This window comes from Lepisosteus platostomus, chromosome 27, assembly GCF_059453375.1.
Source record: "Lepisosteus platostomus isolate fLepPlt1 chromosome 27, fLepPlt1.hap1, whole genome shotgun sequence".
NCBI classification, from domain to species: domain Eukaryota; kingdom Metazoa; phylum Chordata; class Actinopteri; order Semionotiformes; family Lepisosteidae; genus Lepisosteus; species Lepisosteus platostomus.
In genome coordinates this window covers 5,887,510-5,904,316 of record NC_142637.1, presented here as the reverse complement: position 1 = coordinate 5,904,316, position 16,807 = coordinate 5,887,510, and the positions used below count along the sequence as shown (strand labels likewise).

The 16,807-nt window shown below is 47.9% G+C and overlaps 1 protein-coding gene across 3 annotated transcripts; it reads right to left on the bottom strand.

Moving 5' to 3' along the window:
* atcaya (ATCAY kinesin light chain interacting caytaxin a) lies at nt 1-16,386 on the bottom strand. Of its 3 annotated transcripts, none has more exons than XM_088622394.1 (13): nt 15,685-16,386; nt 13,385-13,504; nt 9,541-9,599; nt 8,449-8,688; nt 7,810-7,989; nt 7,043-7,145; nt 6,092-6,223; nt 5,465-5,551; nt 4,831-4,929; nt 4,175-4,210; nt 3,611-3,679; nt 3,459-3,524; nt 1-2,897 (listed from the first exon to the last, which is right to left on the bottom strand). In XM_088622394.1, the coding sequence occupies exons 2-12, from the start codon at nt 13,459-13,461 to the stop codon at nt 3,488-3,490; spliced, it is 1,119 nt and encodes a 372-aa protein (XP_088478520.1). In that variant the 5' UTR covers nt 13,462-13,504; nt 15,685-16,386; the 3' UTR covers nt 1-2,897; nt 3,459-3,487. The 3 variants fall into 3 exon arrangements, with proteins under 3 accessions (XP_088478520.1, XP_088478522.1, XP_088478521.1); XM_088622396.1 differs by having other exon boundaries at nt 3,448-3,524; nt 15,685-15,775; XM_088622395.1 differs by lacking the exons at nt 13,385-13,504; nt 15,685-16,386 and adding an exon at nt 10,600-10,809 and having other exon boundaries at nt 3,448-3,524.
* Nucleotides 16,387-16,807: the final 421 nt, after the last annotated feature.

Here is a 16,807-nt window from a genome sequence, read left to right as displayed (position 1 = left end):
TCGAGATGACGTAAATTATTTAATGGTAAAAATAAATCACCTAAAAACTCTGGAAATCAGTAGATTTGGAACCAAAATTAAGCAGTGGGGCTATTAAGGTACAATGCAAACAAATGCTTTCAGGCTTTTTCTAAGGTAGAGAGTGCAAATCTCATTATTGGGAGTTTTAAAATTAAATTAAAATCCAGACCGTATATACTTATTGTACATGTTGCTTTTCCCGTTACAGTTTAACATAGTTAATCCCTGTGCCTCCCAGTCCAGACCCATGTGTTACCGCGACTTCTCCTGGTTGTTTCAGCTCAGGTCTTGATTATTTAATAGTACCCCATCTAATAATTGATCAGGTACACACTTTTTAAAATTGTTTTTAATTTTTTGGAGTAAAGACACTTTTAAATCTTTATCTTTTCAGGAGTGGAAAACACATAAACGTGCATTATTATTAATTATTATTATTATTATTATTATTATTATTCAGGTTGGAATTCGTTAAGTAAAACCGAATTGGGGTCGCCAGGACCTGCATTAAAAAGCCTTGAGAGTCGCTCTTCTTTCCGAGAAAAACTGTAGTGGGGGTTGTGACCGCATTTTGAATTTTTGAATTTGACCGCATGAATTACTTTTCATTTACTGTCTATTATTCACACCGTTACTTTCAACCTAGAAGACGTTGCCCAAACACATGCGATAAATAAACGCGGTTTACTTTGCAATGTCAAGCAATCTGTCAGGTTGGTCATTTGAAGACAGCGCCTGTGATTTACATACGAAGATGTGGAATCAGATGTATTTCCTTTTCCGGAGTGGCAGTGTGGTGGATGATAGGACACCTATGTCAGAGTGCGTGTGGTGAGGTGCAAAGACCGGGGCCCGTGGAGCCGTCTCGAAACCCCGCATAAAAGTGAGACAGTGTGTTTCTCGACTCGAGATTTCTGAAGGCATGAGAGGCGCAACTGTGCGGACCGGGAGTCGCAGTTCGACCCAGAGATGGATGTTTTCCTCTTTTAACTTTAACGTTGACGGCGTTTGATTTAACGACGCAGCGCCCCCCTGGTGTCTCGGAGGCGTCCTTGTGTTGTGGGTTTGAGAGGAGGCACAATCGAATCGCAATGAATCGTTTCTCGAAAGCACACCCGTGTTGTCATACGCCAGTTGGCATTTTCTTTTCTAGCTGAATAAAGAAGTTACTGATTCCAGTGCGGTGGTCGAGCCAGGCAGACGTGAAGAACATCAGACAAAAGCGCAACTCTTTAATCTCCCTTAAACCTTCCGAGAAAAGACGGTGATATGGTACACATCACCTCAGACCCAGAAAACACGGCTCGCCGTCTAAGCACGCAACGTTTGTTACAAGACTTCTTTAAAGCCCATATTAAGGAAACAGGAACACATGGTAGAAATTATAGGGTGTATGTGCAGTATACAAGGACACGAGCAGTTTGAAACCATTCATTTACCCATCTCGTATCATTTATGGAAGAAGAAAAAACAGAAAAAAGAATCCATCCTTTTTCATTTTTTTTTTTTGCCGTCCACTTGTATGCTCATGAACACAAGTACACGAACTACGGGTTTGGACAATTTCTTACAGAGTGCAACTCACCAGATGTGTAATTTGTGATATAAACCAGACTCTCCCGCGAGGTGGCGCCTTATTCCCACGGCTGTCAAAGTATTTGCTTCTGACCAGTATTTACAGAACGAATAAGAAGGCAGAAAACTAGGGGGACAACATTTCCCATCAACACACCTAGACACTAAGAACTGACATACTGTACAAGTGGAACCCGTCAGCCACATTATCTACAGGGTAATGATCAGGATTTATTTCAATACGAGTGCTTCATTCTCAATCGTATTGATTCATACATGAGACACTACAAAAACCCCTACAGAATTATAGGAGCTATAAATATAATAGCGGACTATAAATACTAGATCGATATATCACACCAAAAACGACTGTCACTACGAACCACTTCATTCTTCGTTAAATAACACTATGTCACTAAAAGTAAGGTGCTTTTCGTATGCACGGAAAATGTAATCAGGACGGGTTGTCTTTGTGTGTAAGATGTAGTCATGTCAAACATTTCAGGTGCAAACCCAAGGCGCAAAATCGGATTCCAGTGAGCCGCCAGCCAGGACAGCGCCGACCCACGTTGTCTTGGCAGTGCTTGACCGGGAGGGGCGCTGTGGCCCTGGGGGGCACCGTGCGGCCTGTTTCTCATGCCGGGCAGGTTAATCTACGGTCTGCGGGAAGAAATCGAGTCTTTTGAAGAGCTGGAGAAATGGGTCAGGTTCATATCCTTCGAAACTCCTCAGCCGCCCCTTGCAAAAGCGACATCGCCACATCTGAGGAGACTAACGACCTGCAGTAGAATGAAAAAAGGCGCCCCCCCTCCCCCGCGCTGAACAGGCCATAACCTGCATAGCATTTTTTTTTTAAAAAAGGTCGAAGCATTTTGTGTCGCATTTTGTGAGGATACTGATGCGGGCTACTAGTGTGAAGGTACGTGCACGCAGGCGGGAGAGATGTCAATTTTCCAAAGCGCTTGCAAAACAGCGATTTTCCTGCTGCCTCGGGGGTGGGAAGTGGAAGATATCCGTGCAGGGCTGGTCTTCAGGCAGACCCAGCAGCCCTGTCCGGGGGCACGCCGCGGCCGCTGGCGTCACTGGAATGGCAACGCGGGTGAGACTCCCACCAGAAACAGGTCCTGCGTGGCGTCGGGACGGACAGGCGCGGAGGGGGCGTGGGAATTGGGGGCTCGCAGGTCGTGTTTTACAAGTGAAATGAAAGAAAGGACGCGTCTTGCTTTTTTTGTAGCGCCGAACATCCACTCAGCCCGTAAGCACCACCCGATCTCCGCCTGCTTCCTTCTTCTGGATCCTTTCTGTCACACAAAAGACCAAAAACAACAGTTTATTCTTATTATGTCTCTCTTTTACAATATTTATATCACCGCATATCCGAACTGTAAATGCATTTCCCCTACACAAGTACTGTTGTGTTTTATCTTCGTATTCTAAATGCTAAATGAACTAACCAGGCTTCATGTAACCCCTATCCTATTCTCTCACATATCAATGTAGGTAACAGCTCTTTTGATGGAAGACTTTCCTAACAACAAGAGAACAGAAGCAGGGGTCGTCGTCAGCAGTGTTTTAACGGCTACACCCGGGGCGTCAGCCTCCACAGACTGCCCGCACTTTCTCTGCCGCACAATACAATTCACCCTCATGTGTCGGCGTTTTTGTGTCTTTCCCTAAAATAGCATTCAAGAGATGGTTTTTCAAAGGTAATACAACGTCAACAGCGGGGCTGTACAGGAGAAAGTGCCCGTGTCTCTGCTTTACGGAAGAGCCTGCCAGCGGGTGTCAAGTGGGAGCACTGCCACCTGCTGGTAATAAGATTCATAACGTGCAATAATACAGCGGACTTACCCAACTCTCACCTCTCAGGTGCACGGTGATCTGATGTTTCTCACAGTCCTCCTGGCTCTTCAGCTGTCGACGTCGGCCTGTGAAGACGGTTATTCAGTTATTTCTTCGCGCTTGAAACGCAGACACGCACCTGCCTGCAGAGTTAACATGCGCCGGTTTTTACCTTTCTTTCTCTCCCTGCTGCTGTGGCGGCGGCGGCGGCGGATCCCGCTGCTGCTGTTCCTGTTCCATCCTGCAGGGGGCGGAAGAGACTGTTACCGAGTGACCGAAACAAACGCGTCGGTCTGAGAGGATGTTTCTCTACAAGCACCACAGCGAGAGCCAGCTAAGGCCTCTGTTTAATGTCCGTTGTTAATCTAGACAAGTAAAAACCACGTCTTTCCCTAGATATTGACTGCATCTGCTTTTCGTTTGTTTCCTGATTAGACCTTATACTAAATGCTGCCAACTATAATGCTGGTTCGGATCACCGCAAGGCTGGGAGCTCACTTTAAATCTGACACATTTCTGCCATTTGCTGACAGCAAAGCCGCAGGCGAGCCAGGCAGCAGCTGCGTGTGATGAGCAGGGCAGTAGCCGTGCTCGATGCGTTGCGGTGGACTGAGACCCTGCCTGGCCTCTGTGGGCCTCGTGCGCGTGGCTGTGACAGCCCCGTGTTTCTGTGGCTTCCGGCGTGTTCAGTACGTGGTTCTGGAGCAGAAGGAAGTATAAAAAAGATCTATTTCACCTCTCTTTCCGGACCTTAATTCTCTCCTCTTCATACCTAAAATTAAAATAGAAAACAAAACCACCATTACCAGGTTATCATTGCAATACGCTGTTACAACATGAAGGTGTTGTTTGAGATTAAGACGGTGTGATCCATGTTTGCAACCACTCAGCTCAACATTTTCACTTGTAGTGGATATAATAATAATAATATCACTTTATTAACCCTTTACAATTTCTTGCATTAGGAATTATCTTTTCACAGACCCCAGCTTGCTCTCCATGAGACACAGACAGGGAGAGAAGCCTGGGATCAGAGCGCAGGGTCTGCCATTGTATGGTGCCCCTGGAGCAGTTGGGGTTAAGGGCCTTGCTCAGGGGCCCAACGGGGTAGGATTCCTCTGCCGGCTGTGGGATTTGAACTGGCAACCTTCCAGCCACAGGCGCAGATCCTTAGCCACAGAGCCACTGCTCCGCCCCAAATATTTTACTTTATTCAAATGTATGCATTTTTATTTTATTTCATTTCATACTAAATGCATTCAAATGCAGTTATTGTACCAAACCATTTCTATATACCCCAGTTGGAAACCCCAACAAGCTAAATGGACCCATTGGCTTCCTCTCGAGTGTGACGTGCTTGACTGCTGCCTTCTGGCGGCCGCGCGCACTTACTGCAGCAGGCACTCCGGGATCTGCACGTGCTCCATCGGAATGATCTGCTCGAGCTCCTCCAGGCTGTGCACGTAGCGGATCTTGTTCATGAACTTCACGCTGCGCGAGACACGGGGACACTGCTGTGACGCGGGCTGCCGGCTCTCAGACACCAACAGCAAACTAAGTTCGCAAAGTAAGTATTTGTTTTCAAACACGACCCAGTTCCATCTTGCAGTACTAACACACACTGCCCTAAGTGCACCTTGTGAAGACTTTTGTGAGCTCTCTAGTGAACACGATTTGCATTGTGTATTAAATACAGCAAGACTTCTATGCTGTAGGCATGATTCCAAATGTCTAATGCTGTAAATTATGTGGTTCTTTTATATTTGTCTCGTTTCGACATTGAATCACCTCCTAACTTAAAATTACACTGGGATTAATGCGTCTAACGATGATGATGTGCGTATATTTATTCACTCATTTATGTGAATGAGTCATCTTTATTAGATATGAGGCCACGAAGACGTGAAAACAAACGATTAGGAGCTGCCTGGAGAATGGCATGCTCTCTGGCCCTGGCTGGCAGTGGGTGCTAGGAGTCCTGCAGCCCGTATCCCCCCTCCCAGTCAAACCCAGGGCACCCTCTCACCTGATGAAGGGCCTGGAGATGGCCAGCACAGTGCGGATGAACCAGGAAGGGTGAGCGATGATCAGAGACTTCAGGTTCTTCCTCAGCCTTCGGAGTTGCAGACACAGACACACACAGACACAAATAAAACTCCCCTCTAGGTCAGAACCAACCGGCCCTGCATTTCACCTGCAAAGACTCAACACTGGAAGAAACAAATACTACTTTTGGGCAATTGCTCAAAATGAACCTGCCGCAGATGGGTTTTTTTATCCCTAGTGACATTCGATATCCCGTGTGTGGGGCACCTGCGAAGCTTCCAAGAAAAGTGGCCTGATCTGAACTACAGCGGGAGAGAACTCTTGAGTGTGGGTAAGTGCGGAGACCGAGATGCATGAGAAAGAGACGGTTGTTAAATCGCAACACTGTTTTTGATTCTAATCCAAACAAACATGCATGCAGCAGGGAAATGACATTCGTGAACAGAGAAAGCCCAGAATGCACCACCCCCGTGCACGACTGTTCTGTGTAGCCATCTTTGCACTGGTGACAACAGGTGTCCGATGTGCTCGATGATGGGACCCCACAAGGAAACGTTGTTCATCACCCCTCCCGTTTGCGCACACAGATCCCAGTGAAAGCCCTCACCTTCTGTCGATCATCTGGTAGCACTTCTTGAGCCAGACAATTCCAGGCATCCTCCTCCGAGGGGTGGCTCCGTTCAGGTAGATGATCATGTAATCCTCTGCCACCAGGAGCTCCAGGCTGCTGATCACGTACCTGTTGTTGGGGGCCACAGAGAAAAAAGAGAGAGAACACTGGCTCTCAGCCCCCAGCTGTCACGAACCGCACGGGAGCACCTCTCCCTGTAGACATCCTCGCACTAATTAATCAATCATCATTCCACACGATCTTCCCTTTTTATACCCTCTCACTCCACTGAGTCTCTGCTCACTATTAAGGTTCCCTCTCTCAAGCTCAACCTGCATCCTGCCCTTTTGGAACGACACTTTAGCCTAATCGACTTTCGGCTCTTGAAACCCCAGCTATATCCCTTGACTACGGCTTCGCTTTTACGTTTTCGGACTTGGATACTTTTGGTACTGTACAGAACCTTTCCGGGAAAGATCTACCCCGGGTTCTAACCAGCCGCTGACACTGGCAGAGCTACAGGAAGAGACCTAGCTGCTGAAAGACACTGAATGCGTTTGTATGGAGACGACGATCTTGATGTAAAGATCTAGTACGAAGAGTTCTTCACACAGCTTGACATAAAGAACAACTGTCAGATGCCATTCCTTAAAAAAAACATTGGATCCTGCTTTTTCAGACATGGGTGAAGAAAACCGTTATCCAGTCAAGCAAACTGAATGTTAAGATCACAAACCTATACTGCTCTCAAGTGGAGCTTGATCCCACAATCACAAAAAAAATGCTGCTGTGCATCTCTCACTGCCCAGGGCTCTGTTTTACAGTAAAAGGATGGAGAATCCATACAAAGCAGTATTCAGGATGTTCCATGGCTGCTGCCATGCTTCAGCGTCTCTTCTGAGACTAGGTGAGTAAAGGGCAGACTCTATCCTGCAGTGGGATGCTTACAGGAAGAGGTTCTCCATGATGTAGTGGTAATCTGCGCAGTTGCTGTCTGGGAGGTAGCAGGCTGCAAACACGATGATGGCATTCAGGCCTTCTCCGTAGTAACCTGCGGGGAGAGAGGGCGGAATCTCATGGGAAGGCTGGGAAGCTCAGCAAACTGCCAGAGACGATGGAGAATTTCAGATTGCCTCCGAGTGCATCCCAGAGACTTGCAGTGCAGGTATAGGTATAACTACACTGTTGTATCCAGTAATTCAGTGTCAGTCAATGCATTGATCGTTTTATAAAACTGTCACAGAGCACACGCATGGAAGGCACTGTAAAGACTGTGTCCAGTGTATTGCAAAAACAAAGATGAAATAATGTATAATATAAAAATCCATGCATGTGCAAAATGAACTATGAATAATGGATAGGTCGAGTTTGTTTCTTCTGGATAAGGTTTCATGGTTTGCAAGCTCTTGTCATAGTTCTTTTGTACTGGGACACAGAAGCACTCAGTGGAGTGGAGCCAATGTGCACTGCAGGCTGAACAAGGTCATAACTGTGTTTAGGTTTAATGTGCAATAAGATGATTAAATGTGCTTCTTTCTGACTTTCTCTGTCCGGCAACAACTGTCAGAGTTTAAATGGCCCCTCCGTTGGGGTCATGATAGGTCTTTCAGCTATTTTGTAAGCCGAGCTGAAGAATAAATAATGATAAGAGAACTTGTCAGTGCCGTGCACTGTGAGGGGCGAGCTCGCGTGGCTGATATGGTGAACGCACTCACCCCCGTGGGTGATGACACGCAGGTAGGGCCTGATGACTTGCATGTCGATACGGTGCTCCTGCTCCCCGATGATCACTGTCCTCCACAGCCGCCCATTAGACGCTGACCCCTCCCCTTCCTCTCCGGGCAGCCCCGCCCCCTCACTGGGCGGAGCCTTGGCTGAGGCGACCGGAGTGTCATCTGAAACACCGAGGAAACTGTGTTCTTATGAACCTTTTAATGGTCGTTACACTAATATTTAATGAATACATGGCTTACACTGCAGACTTCAGGACACTCACAAACAAGACCTTTAAATCATTTGTGAGGATTTCTCATAAGCCATTAACAGTCTGATAAGTTGGTAAGCAAATGATATATATACATATTATAAAGGAGCTCCTGTAGCCTTTGTGTAACAGACAGCAGATAACTGGCTACGACTTTAGGACCAGTATGTCATCATACAGTACTAAACTGACAATTTTAATGTCATATTGAATTTCCTCACTGTTTTTCTTAATCCCCAATACCAGCTGACAAACAAGGTCAGAAAGAGCTTTTTCTCTTCTCAATTCCAGCCTACGGAAAGACACCTAGACTTTCTGTACCACAGAACCCCTGCATCCCAGTGACCCTTGACCTCTGACCCATGCTGACCTTCCCACTCCAGCTCGTTGCCGTTGGTGATGAACTCCAGGGAGTCGGTCTCGTCGGGTGTCTCTATGTCATCCACGTTGATGTCCAGGTCATCGGGGGTGTCCAGGAAGTCGTCGGAGAGCAGAGAGCCCTCGCTCTGGTCAAGGGACAGGTTCATCTCGGGGGCCACCAGGGTTCTCCGCTTCCGATGAGCCGAACTCCCCCCTCCACCCCCACCCACGTTCAGGGAGTTGGGAGGAGCTGTGCCGAGAATCCAGAGAGAGAGTACAGTGGTGATTAATAGTAATAGTAACGTTATATAACTTTGCAGCTCACAACTGGGAGCCCACTGAAGCTCAGCAGCTGTGAGCCTGGCCAGTACCTGGATGGGAGACCTCCTGGGAAAAACTAAAGTTGCTGCTGGAAGAAGTGTTAGTGGGGCCAGCAGGGGGCGCTCACCCTGAGGTCTGTGTGGATCCTAATGCCCCAGTATATTGACAGGGACACAATACTGTAAAAAAAAGGTCTTGTCCTTTGGATGAGACAAAAAACTGAGGTCCTGACTCTCAGCGGTGTTTCTCGAAAATTTCCCCCTGGTCTTTACCAGTCATGGCCTCCTAATAATTTCCATCTATGACTTAATTTCCATCATCACTCTGCTCTCCTCCCCACTGATGTGTGGAGAGAGTACTGGCGCATAATCCAGATGGGGCTGCACACTAGTGGTAGTGGAGGGGAGCCCCCATTCCCTGTAAAGTGCTTTGAATGGGGTGTCCAGAAAAGTGCAGTATAAGTGTAAGGAATTATTAATTATTATTTTAAATTAATGGTGAGTACTACGTTAAATTGCTTTACGGTGTCATATAAATAGAAAATACTCCAAATCTGTGTTGGAAAAGGAGGCTTGCATAGCACTGTTTAGTAAGAGAAGATTATAAGTGAGAAACAGAACATCTTAATGTTCTCAGTCTAATTCAAAATAAAAAAAAACCCACGTAGACCAGATATGGCTTGAATCTGCTCAGACTCATGATTTTACAGCGGTTCTGACGAGCTGGTTATCTGGATGTAACGCTGGATGTGCTGCCTAGGCTGGGACACGGCGGCACTCACAGTTCCTGTTGTCCGTGAGGCTGCAGGAGGACTCCATGTCTCCGTCCTCGGGGAGGGGCCTGCAACAGAGGAGGACAACATCATCACTGCACCCCCCCTCAGCCGCACAGACGGGACCAGACGCTCTCCACAGCAACCGCAACCAAGCCCAGCAGTAAACAGTCAAGAAAAAAAACCCTCTCCAAAGAAACACTTGCTGCATCCTGACTTGTGGCAGCCCCCTTTGAGGCAGTGTAGATCAGAATGTGGGCTGGCTCAGTGCTGAGCGATTGTGTAAGCACTCATTCAAAACACTGACTGGACAGCTTGCAGTGTGGCGGTACTTCTGCCGTCTGCAAAAACAAAAAGCTTGGATTCGCACAACAAGATCTAGTTTCAAAGTTCAGATAGTGTGACACAGAGGTGCCCGAAACTCTGAGATCGACAGACTTGAACAGTGCATATCTTAGCTCTTTAGAATATAACTACAGATCATGCTCAGCTGAAGTTTTGTCTGCTTGTTGCGCTGGTACAGGAGGGAATGAAAAACAAGCAAAATGTTTTTGCATCAGAACCCTGTTCTGTACAGCTTCCAGAATTCCAGGGGAGGCCTGACTGACACTTCCCTGCCCTCGCCATTCCTGTGGCGAGCAGGCTATGATTCCCACAGCCTCCTCTCTGTTCTCTTCTGCCAAAATAGCATCCCCTGACTTTGTGGAAGACGGTGGAGACGGAAGGTGGTGGGGGGGGGGGGCACGGCGGGACCAGAACAGAAGAGGGATAGATACCACACATCTGTCACTCGAGCCTGAGCCCCCGAGACAGGGTGACGGGAAGCCCTGGCGTTTCCAAACCCCATCGACACACTGTGCAGTGCAGTCATACACAGGCTGGGTATCCCTCTGGGCATAACACACAGCTCTGCTGCAGTGCTCCACACAGACCTTATTTTTTTCCCTACTGCGTTAAGAAAGGAAATTGCCCTGCAGGCAGGCACCCCCCCCCCCCCAATCCATCACCCTCATGCAGAGGCCGTAAAAGCCGTGAAATCAAACCAGTGCAGCCATCTCTTTCTCTTACCTATTGGTGGTACGGAGGTCTCAGGCTTCCTCCTTTTCTCCTGCAGTCTCCTGTTTTAAATGCTCTGCTCTGCACACCGAAGCACAACACAGGAGCACACACGCGCGCTGTGCACACCACAGGACTTGCAGTGAAGCTGCTGCTCCTTTTTCCCCCCCTGCCTAAGCCTGTCCTGCCTCCATTTTCCTGGAGATGATGCTGTGTTGTTGACAGCCCTCGACGTCACATGACGTCGGGTTTTACCATTTAAGGCTTGGGTGGCACCTGCTCCCTTTCGTGCTTGAATGAGAGGCGGCATTGTCTCTCCCCCCCCCCCTCCTCTCCCCCCATCGCACAGTCTCTCTGCCTCCTCGTTCTGTTTCAGGGACTGGAGCATCTCACAGGAGGAGCTGTCTGCTCCTCAGAGGCGCTCAATTATATAAGGACTGCTGAAACGCGTCGGTGTCTGCTTTGCGTTGCATGACGGAAATTAACCTCGATATGAAATTCACATGAAACAAAATAAGAACTAGCTTCTGCGATCGGCTGTGCAGAAGCAGTGTGGAGCAGCTCGGCTGCTTTCCATGTGAGACAGAAAGATTGGGTGTTTGTTGTAACAGGGATTCTGCATGACAGAGAATTTCCCACTCTCGATTCTTTATTGCATTTCTGTTTTTCACACAGAAAACCACTGGGTCTCGCGTGTACGAATTTAGGTTGACATGGATTTGGACTCTCAGAACATGCTGCAGGTTAAGCTGATCAATGGGTACAGAAACATCTCCATCAGTTTACAGGAGCTGGGTTCCACCAGTGCATTAACACTGGAGTGGATTGCTGGAAGAGGTTGGAAAATAATTTTCACAGCTGCTTCCCTGTCCCTTCCTCCCTCTGTCTCTCTCTCAGACTCTCCTCCCCTTCTGTTGTCATGGCAATACCATTACGCCAGCTCTGCGGCGGTTTAGACTTCACCCCCTCTCCTAAAAGCACATTACAAAGGGTACGAGTGACAGGAGGATACTTTCGCCTGGTAGCCCATTGGGTTGCTAGCAGCTAATTTTCAGAGCTCACTTGCCTTGTCTTGCGTTTGTGTGTTTCAGCATGCGTGCATGTGCGCTCGGGTGTGTGGCAGACAAGATTCAGTAGGGGCACTCAGTAAGTGCTGCCAAAAAAACAAAATCTACAGCCGTTTTTTTTTTTTGTTCACATCCCTGGCCAAAACCAACTCGCTCGGCAGAGCTGATACGGTCTTTTACGCTCTTCTCTGCTCTCCTCCCCACTGGTAGCTGGTGTGTGGTGAGCGTTCTGGCGCACTATGGCTGCCGTCGCATCATCCAGGTGGATGCTGCACATTGGTGGTGGTGGAGGGGAGTCCCCATTACCTGTAAAGCGCTTTGAGTGGAGTGTCCAGAAAAGTGCTATATAAGTGTAAGCAATTATTATTATTATTATTATTATTATTATGTAAAAAAAATACAGTGCCACGCAGTCCTAAAAACTCTTTTTAAATTTAGAGTCAATAATTATTTTTGGTTTTTGATTTGGAATAGCCAGGTGTGTGTTTTATTAGGCTTGGCTCTTAGCAGTGAACCATGTAAGCGCACACAGGGGAGGGTGAGGACGTACAGTATAGACTCCTCCAGCCTGCCCACCTTTGCGACACTCATCTCTGAGCATGTGACAGGCAGCACCGTACTGTAGTATCTGAAGAACAACATCCCTCACCTCAGGCTCAGCTCTAATTGGAGGAGAAGCGTATCCCTCACTGAGAGTCCTGCATGCCTGTGAGGGCTTGGAGAGAGCCCTGGATCACTAATCCCATCCTACGCTCTGTCACAATTACTGGCAGCTTGGCAGTATTTCCCAGCTCTGATCCTGGAGGAACAGGGGTCTGCTGAGCTCTCAGTCTCGAGTGCTAATTGATCGATGACTTAATTGACTGGCTTGTTAGACTTTTATTTAACTTGTTTCTTTGGTCAGCCTTGGCTGTCAAAAATTTAGAAGCCTCAAGGGTACTGGAAAGACGGAACTTTATACAAAAAATTTGACAGGAAGCTGCGTCTAAACGCGAGCTGTCGAGCCTTTTTCAATTACCACATCTAAAAAAAACATAATGTTTCTTTTCCTTTCAGCATGGAATAAACCTTTATCTGCTATCTTATAACCTTTATACATCTTATTCTGACCAGGCTTGACATTATTTCTTATCAAACAGCTCTTGCTAGTTGATCAATTGATGAGTTTGTTTTCATTCCGCAGAGCTCCAATTACAGGCAACACAACTCAATGAGGCCAGTTTTGAAACCCAGAAATTGGTGCAGGGTTTCAATTAGCCTGTGATTAAGACCCAGTGTCCTTCCAGGACCAGGTTTGAGACCTGACTGGGCTACTGACATGACCTTCACAACCCTCTAAGAACGTCAGTGAAGTCAATGAACAGGAGGCACCTCTTTATACAAAGGGTGGTGGTAAAATGAAACTTCTACCGCACAATACCACTAAAACACTTTTTCAAGAAACTGCTGGATAGGCTCTTTGGATCATATGGCTGATAATTAACTCTTTGTCTAGATGGGGCAAATGGCCTCCTCCTCTTTCTTAAGTTCTTCTTATATATCTTATATATAAAAGTCCATATTGGGCAGATATTAGGTCAGTCAGCCAACAAAATAATATATGTCTGGCCAAAGTTGCTGATCTGCTACTGTAAGTTGCACTGGTTTAAGTGCTGTTTGTGGTTTAAAGAGAACTGGACAACCTGGCCTTTGGGAATCAGCTCTTTCATTCATGTCCTTGCTTGTCCTACCTGGGGAAGTCCTCGTCCTGCCACTCGTCCTTCACCTCCATGTGCTCCATCCGCAGGGTGGCCTCCGTGGTGCCCATTGCTCTGGGGTTGTAAGGGGCTGGCGTGGGGCAGGTGCCACAGCTGCAAGAAACACAGGAATGACCCAGACTGGAGAGAATGCGGACTGGTGTGCTGCGCAGGGGATTCGGAATGGGAAGGGCAAACAGAGCAGGAAAGAGAAAACCAAACCCTTATATTGCAGCGCACTCAAGACGTGAAAACGGGATTGTTCTCCTGAGTGCCATGTGACGTGCGTGTGACCCAATATCCCCTTGACCCCCGCCCCAGAAAAGTCAATCGCATCGCAGGAATTTCCCTCCCTGGTCCAGAAGTAAATTTCCTGAGCCCAGAAAAGATCCTGTTCATTATCCTCCTAATACGTTTCTGATCTGCCACTTTTTTTGACATTTTCAGGCCTTCGCCCCTCATGTAAACGGAGGGTACCCCGGTTTCCAGTGGTCAGGTGACCTCTTCTGGTGCCCATGGTATGATGTTGTAGGAGTTTGGGTGTACTGTATATTGTATATTGCAGTATTTATGGAAAGTCTGCACGTATAGTTTGTTTGGAGAAGTGGTGCAAGTCTATTTTTTGCGTGAGCGGGCTTAATTTCCACAAAGAGTACTTGAGCATATGCACCCAGGCATGGGTTAATGTGGATTCCTCTGTACAGAGCCCACACACACACATCCTGTGGGCAGAGTCTGATGGAGTGTGGTGTGTGCTTAGTCCTTTAACAGCAGCAAGCCTAAAGACTGCATCCTTTTGTATTACGTGGCTTATGGCTGTGGTTGTGGCCATGGTCAGTTTCTTTCATTGACAAACGCCTCGCTTTCTCTTCAGAACAGTGCACGCCTATGGGAACTAGCCAAAAAACAAGCCAGAGCTTGACAGGTAGCAATCTGATACAAGACACAGAGGTTGACTTGATGACAGGCATGCAGAAATGGTGTGGTTGAGTGTCACTGGGTCAAGAGAACGGTGCATTCGGTAGCAGGGGTCTCAAGGGAAACTCCCACATTTGGTGCAGGTGCATTGCCTGATGTTAGCCAGCACCATAATACAACATCTGTCCTAAATTAGCGAGGCTTTGCTCTACATTATCTTAGGGAGAAAAAAAAACAACAGATTGTAATGGTTTTCATAGCGCAGTGAGAGTAAATGCAATGGTAATTAAGTGAGTCAGTGTTCATTTTGTCTAATTAATTTTTATTGCTCCTTTTTGGGCATTTGAGACTGTAGACTCATGTCGCACTTCGCTCCCACGCAAAACCGTAACAAAATCAGGTGTTACTCACTTGAAGCCATGATCTGTAAACGATCAAAACGTTGTGCCCTGCACAGTGCTGCTCTGCGATGTGGCTGTGCTGAGCAGCACTGACTACAGAACGCTTGGGCAGAACGGACACCTGTGTCAAGAAGGGCACCATGTGCCCCCACTATGGCACCATGCAAGAAAGCCCACATGTGTGGCCAGTCACAGAAGCCATCTCTGTTGGCACAGCTACCCTGACTGGGTTTCGGCACATCAGCGTCTATTTGAAACGGATAATGTGTTTCTGTCTCTTACAGTATATGTGTTGATGTATTCCTTATAACTGTGTTACATGTCAAAACCGTTGTAACTTAAAATGACTTTCGAGTAGCTGAAACCGTGGAAAGGTTTCAATGAAGCAACTTGGGGCATGGCTCTATGGAGAACCAGAAGCTGTGGGGTCCCTTGGTTTGGAATCGGAAATCCCTGTGGGAGAGTACCCAGTTTTCTGGGGCAATCAGAGAAAAGGCAAAGAATTTCAGTCCGTTGTAAAACACATTTAAGCAAGCTCCCTTAGACTGTGGCAGAGTGGTTGTTTTAGGCGCGTCAGTGCATGCGGAATACAAACCATCACAGAGCAGCCCCGTGTACACAATGCCCTCCAGGTACAGCCCGCTGTGTTCGGAAAATACGGAATGAAAGGACTGTGCGCCATTCCAGTGCTGCTATTCTGCATGTGTATTCTCCTGCGGCGTTATATGGAAGAAAAAGCACAGCGGCGGTCTCGGAAGAAGAGCAGCAGATGCTGCGAGATCTGCCGTGAGGAGGCGTGTGTTCCAGATGTGTTACACAACGGAGAATATGTATGTCGCGGTCACCCACCAACCAACGCTGAAACCCTACAGCTGTGTGAGAGGGGCGAGAAACAAAAGCTTCTCCATGTTTTTTTCGGTACTCAATGACACTCTCCGCTCCCACCAGTTATTAAAAAAAGCATAAAATACTCACATCTGGGGAAGGATGCCCGTCTCCTGCTGCGTTATTGCGTGGTTTTCCTCTCTAGAGCCTTTTTTCCCCACCCCCTGTCCTCTGTTCGGGTCTCAGTGTGGGCCAGAGGCAGCTGCTGGTGCCCGGAGCCAGAGGCGGTGCATGCCGCCGCTGTCCAGGTGCCTCGGTCCGCGCTGGAGTGCGGGGCAGGCGCGGGGCGAGGCGGCGGCTGCTCGCTTCTGCAGACAGATACAGCAGGACCCGAGCCCCCCTGTCGTGTGGGTGGGAGCGCAGGAAAGACAGGGACACGGAGCCCTCTCTCGCAAGGCGGCGGGGGGCTCTTTTAAGATGACAGCCCTGCTGTCCTGCTCCCCGTAAAAATCAATTCCTCGCCGCAGCTACACCCAAAATGCCTGGTCAGTCCCTTGTCTTCAGCCACTCTCTTCAATCATTATTCCTCGTAGCCCTCCGTTCTCTCATTTGGTAACGAGGTCTCAGCTGCCCCTTCTTCTCTCTCTTTATATACAGTATATATTCCGGTACTGTTTTTGCAAGGTGATCAATGGTGGTCTTTGTGTATTAATTTATCCCTACATATAAAATTCCTTGTGGGTTTTTATCCATCTAAGACGGATCTCCAGCACTTCTGTTCCCTGGCAACAGCATCCCCTTTAATTTCTCTCTATCGCTATCCGCCTGTCTGTCTTTACCTCACTGCACCGCCCCCCCCCAACATCTCCCTCACAGTCCCCTCCTACCAACCCCCCCGCCCCCCACGGTGCTCAGTGCGGTGTCAGTCAGCAGCAGGAACCATTCCCTGTTCTCCAAGCTGTGGTGCACTTACCTGCTTTCCGGACTGGGTCAATCACACAGCCTGCACGAATCCGGTCTCCAAGAGCTGTAGAAACCTGCAAAGGGAGTGTTCTGCTTTATACTGCTCTGACCCGTTCATTCATTTCTTCAGTGCTTCCAGTCACAGCCCTTAGGATAATTTTTGTGTTCTCGGCACAGCCAAAAGGATGAAGCATTTCAAGGAAAGCGCAGTCTGCAGCATACCTGACAAGCCTGTAAAAAGAGTGATTGTACACAACTGCAGCGTGAAAGAGCGTGATTACCAGGGTAATTGAGAGGGGCACTGTGGCGT

Excerpts from the sequence above, each read along its gene's own strand:
- atcaya (XM_088622394.1), bottom strand. The coding sequence starts at position 13,461 with ATGGGCACCACGGAGGCCACCCTGCGGATGGAGCACATGGAGGTGAAG. Across the intron at positions 8,689-9,540 it reads CCTCACGGACAACAGGAACT|CTCCTCCCAACTCCCTGAAC; the intron begins GTGAGTGCCGCC and ends TTCTCGGCACAG. Across the intron at positions 4,211-4,830 it reads ATCCCGGAGTGCCTGCTGCA|GTATGAAGAGGAGAGAATTA; the intron begins GTAAGTGCGCGC and ends TTTTAATTTTAG.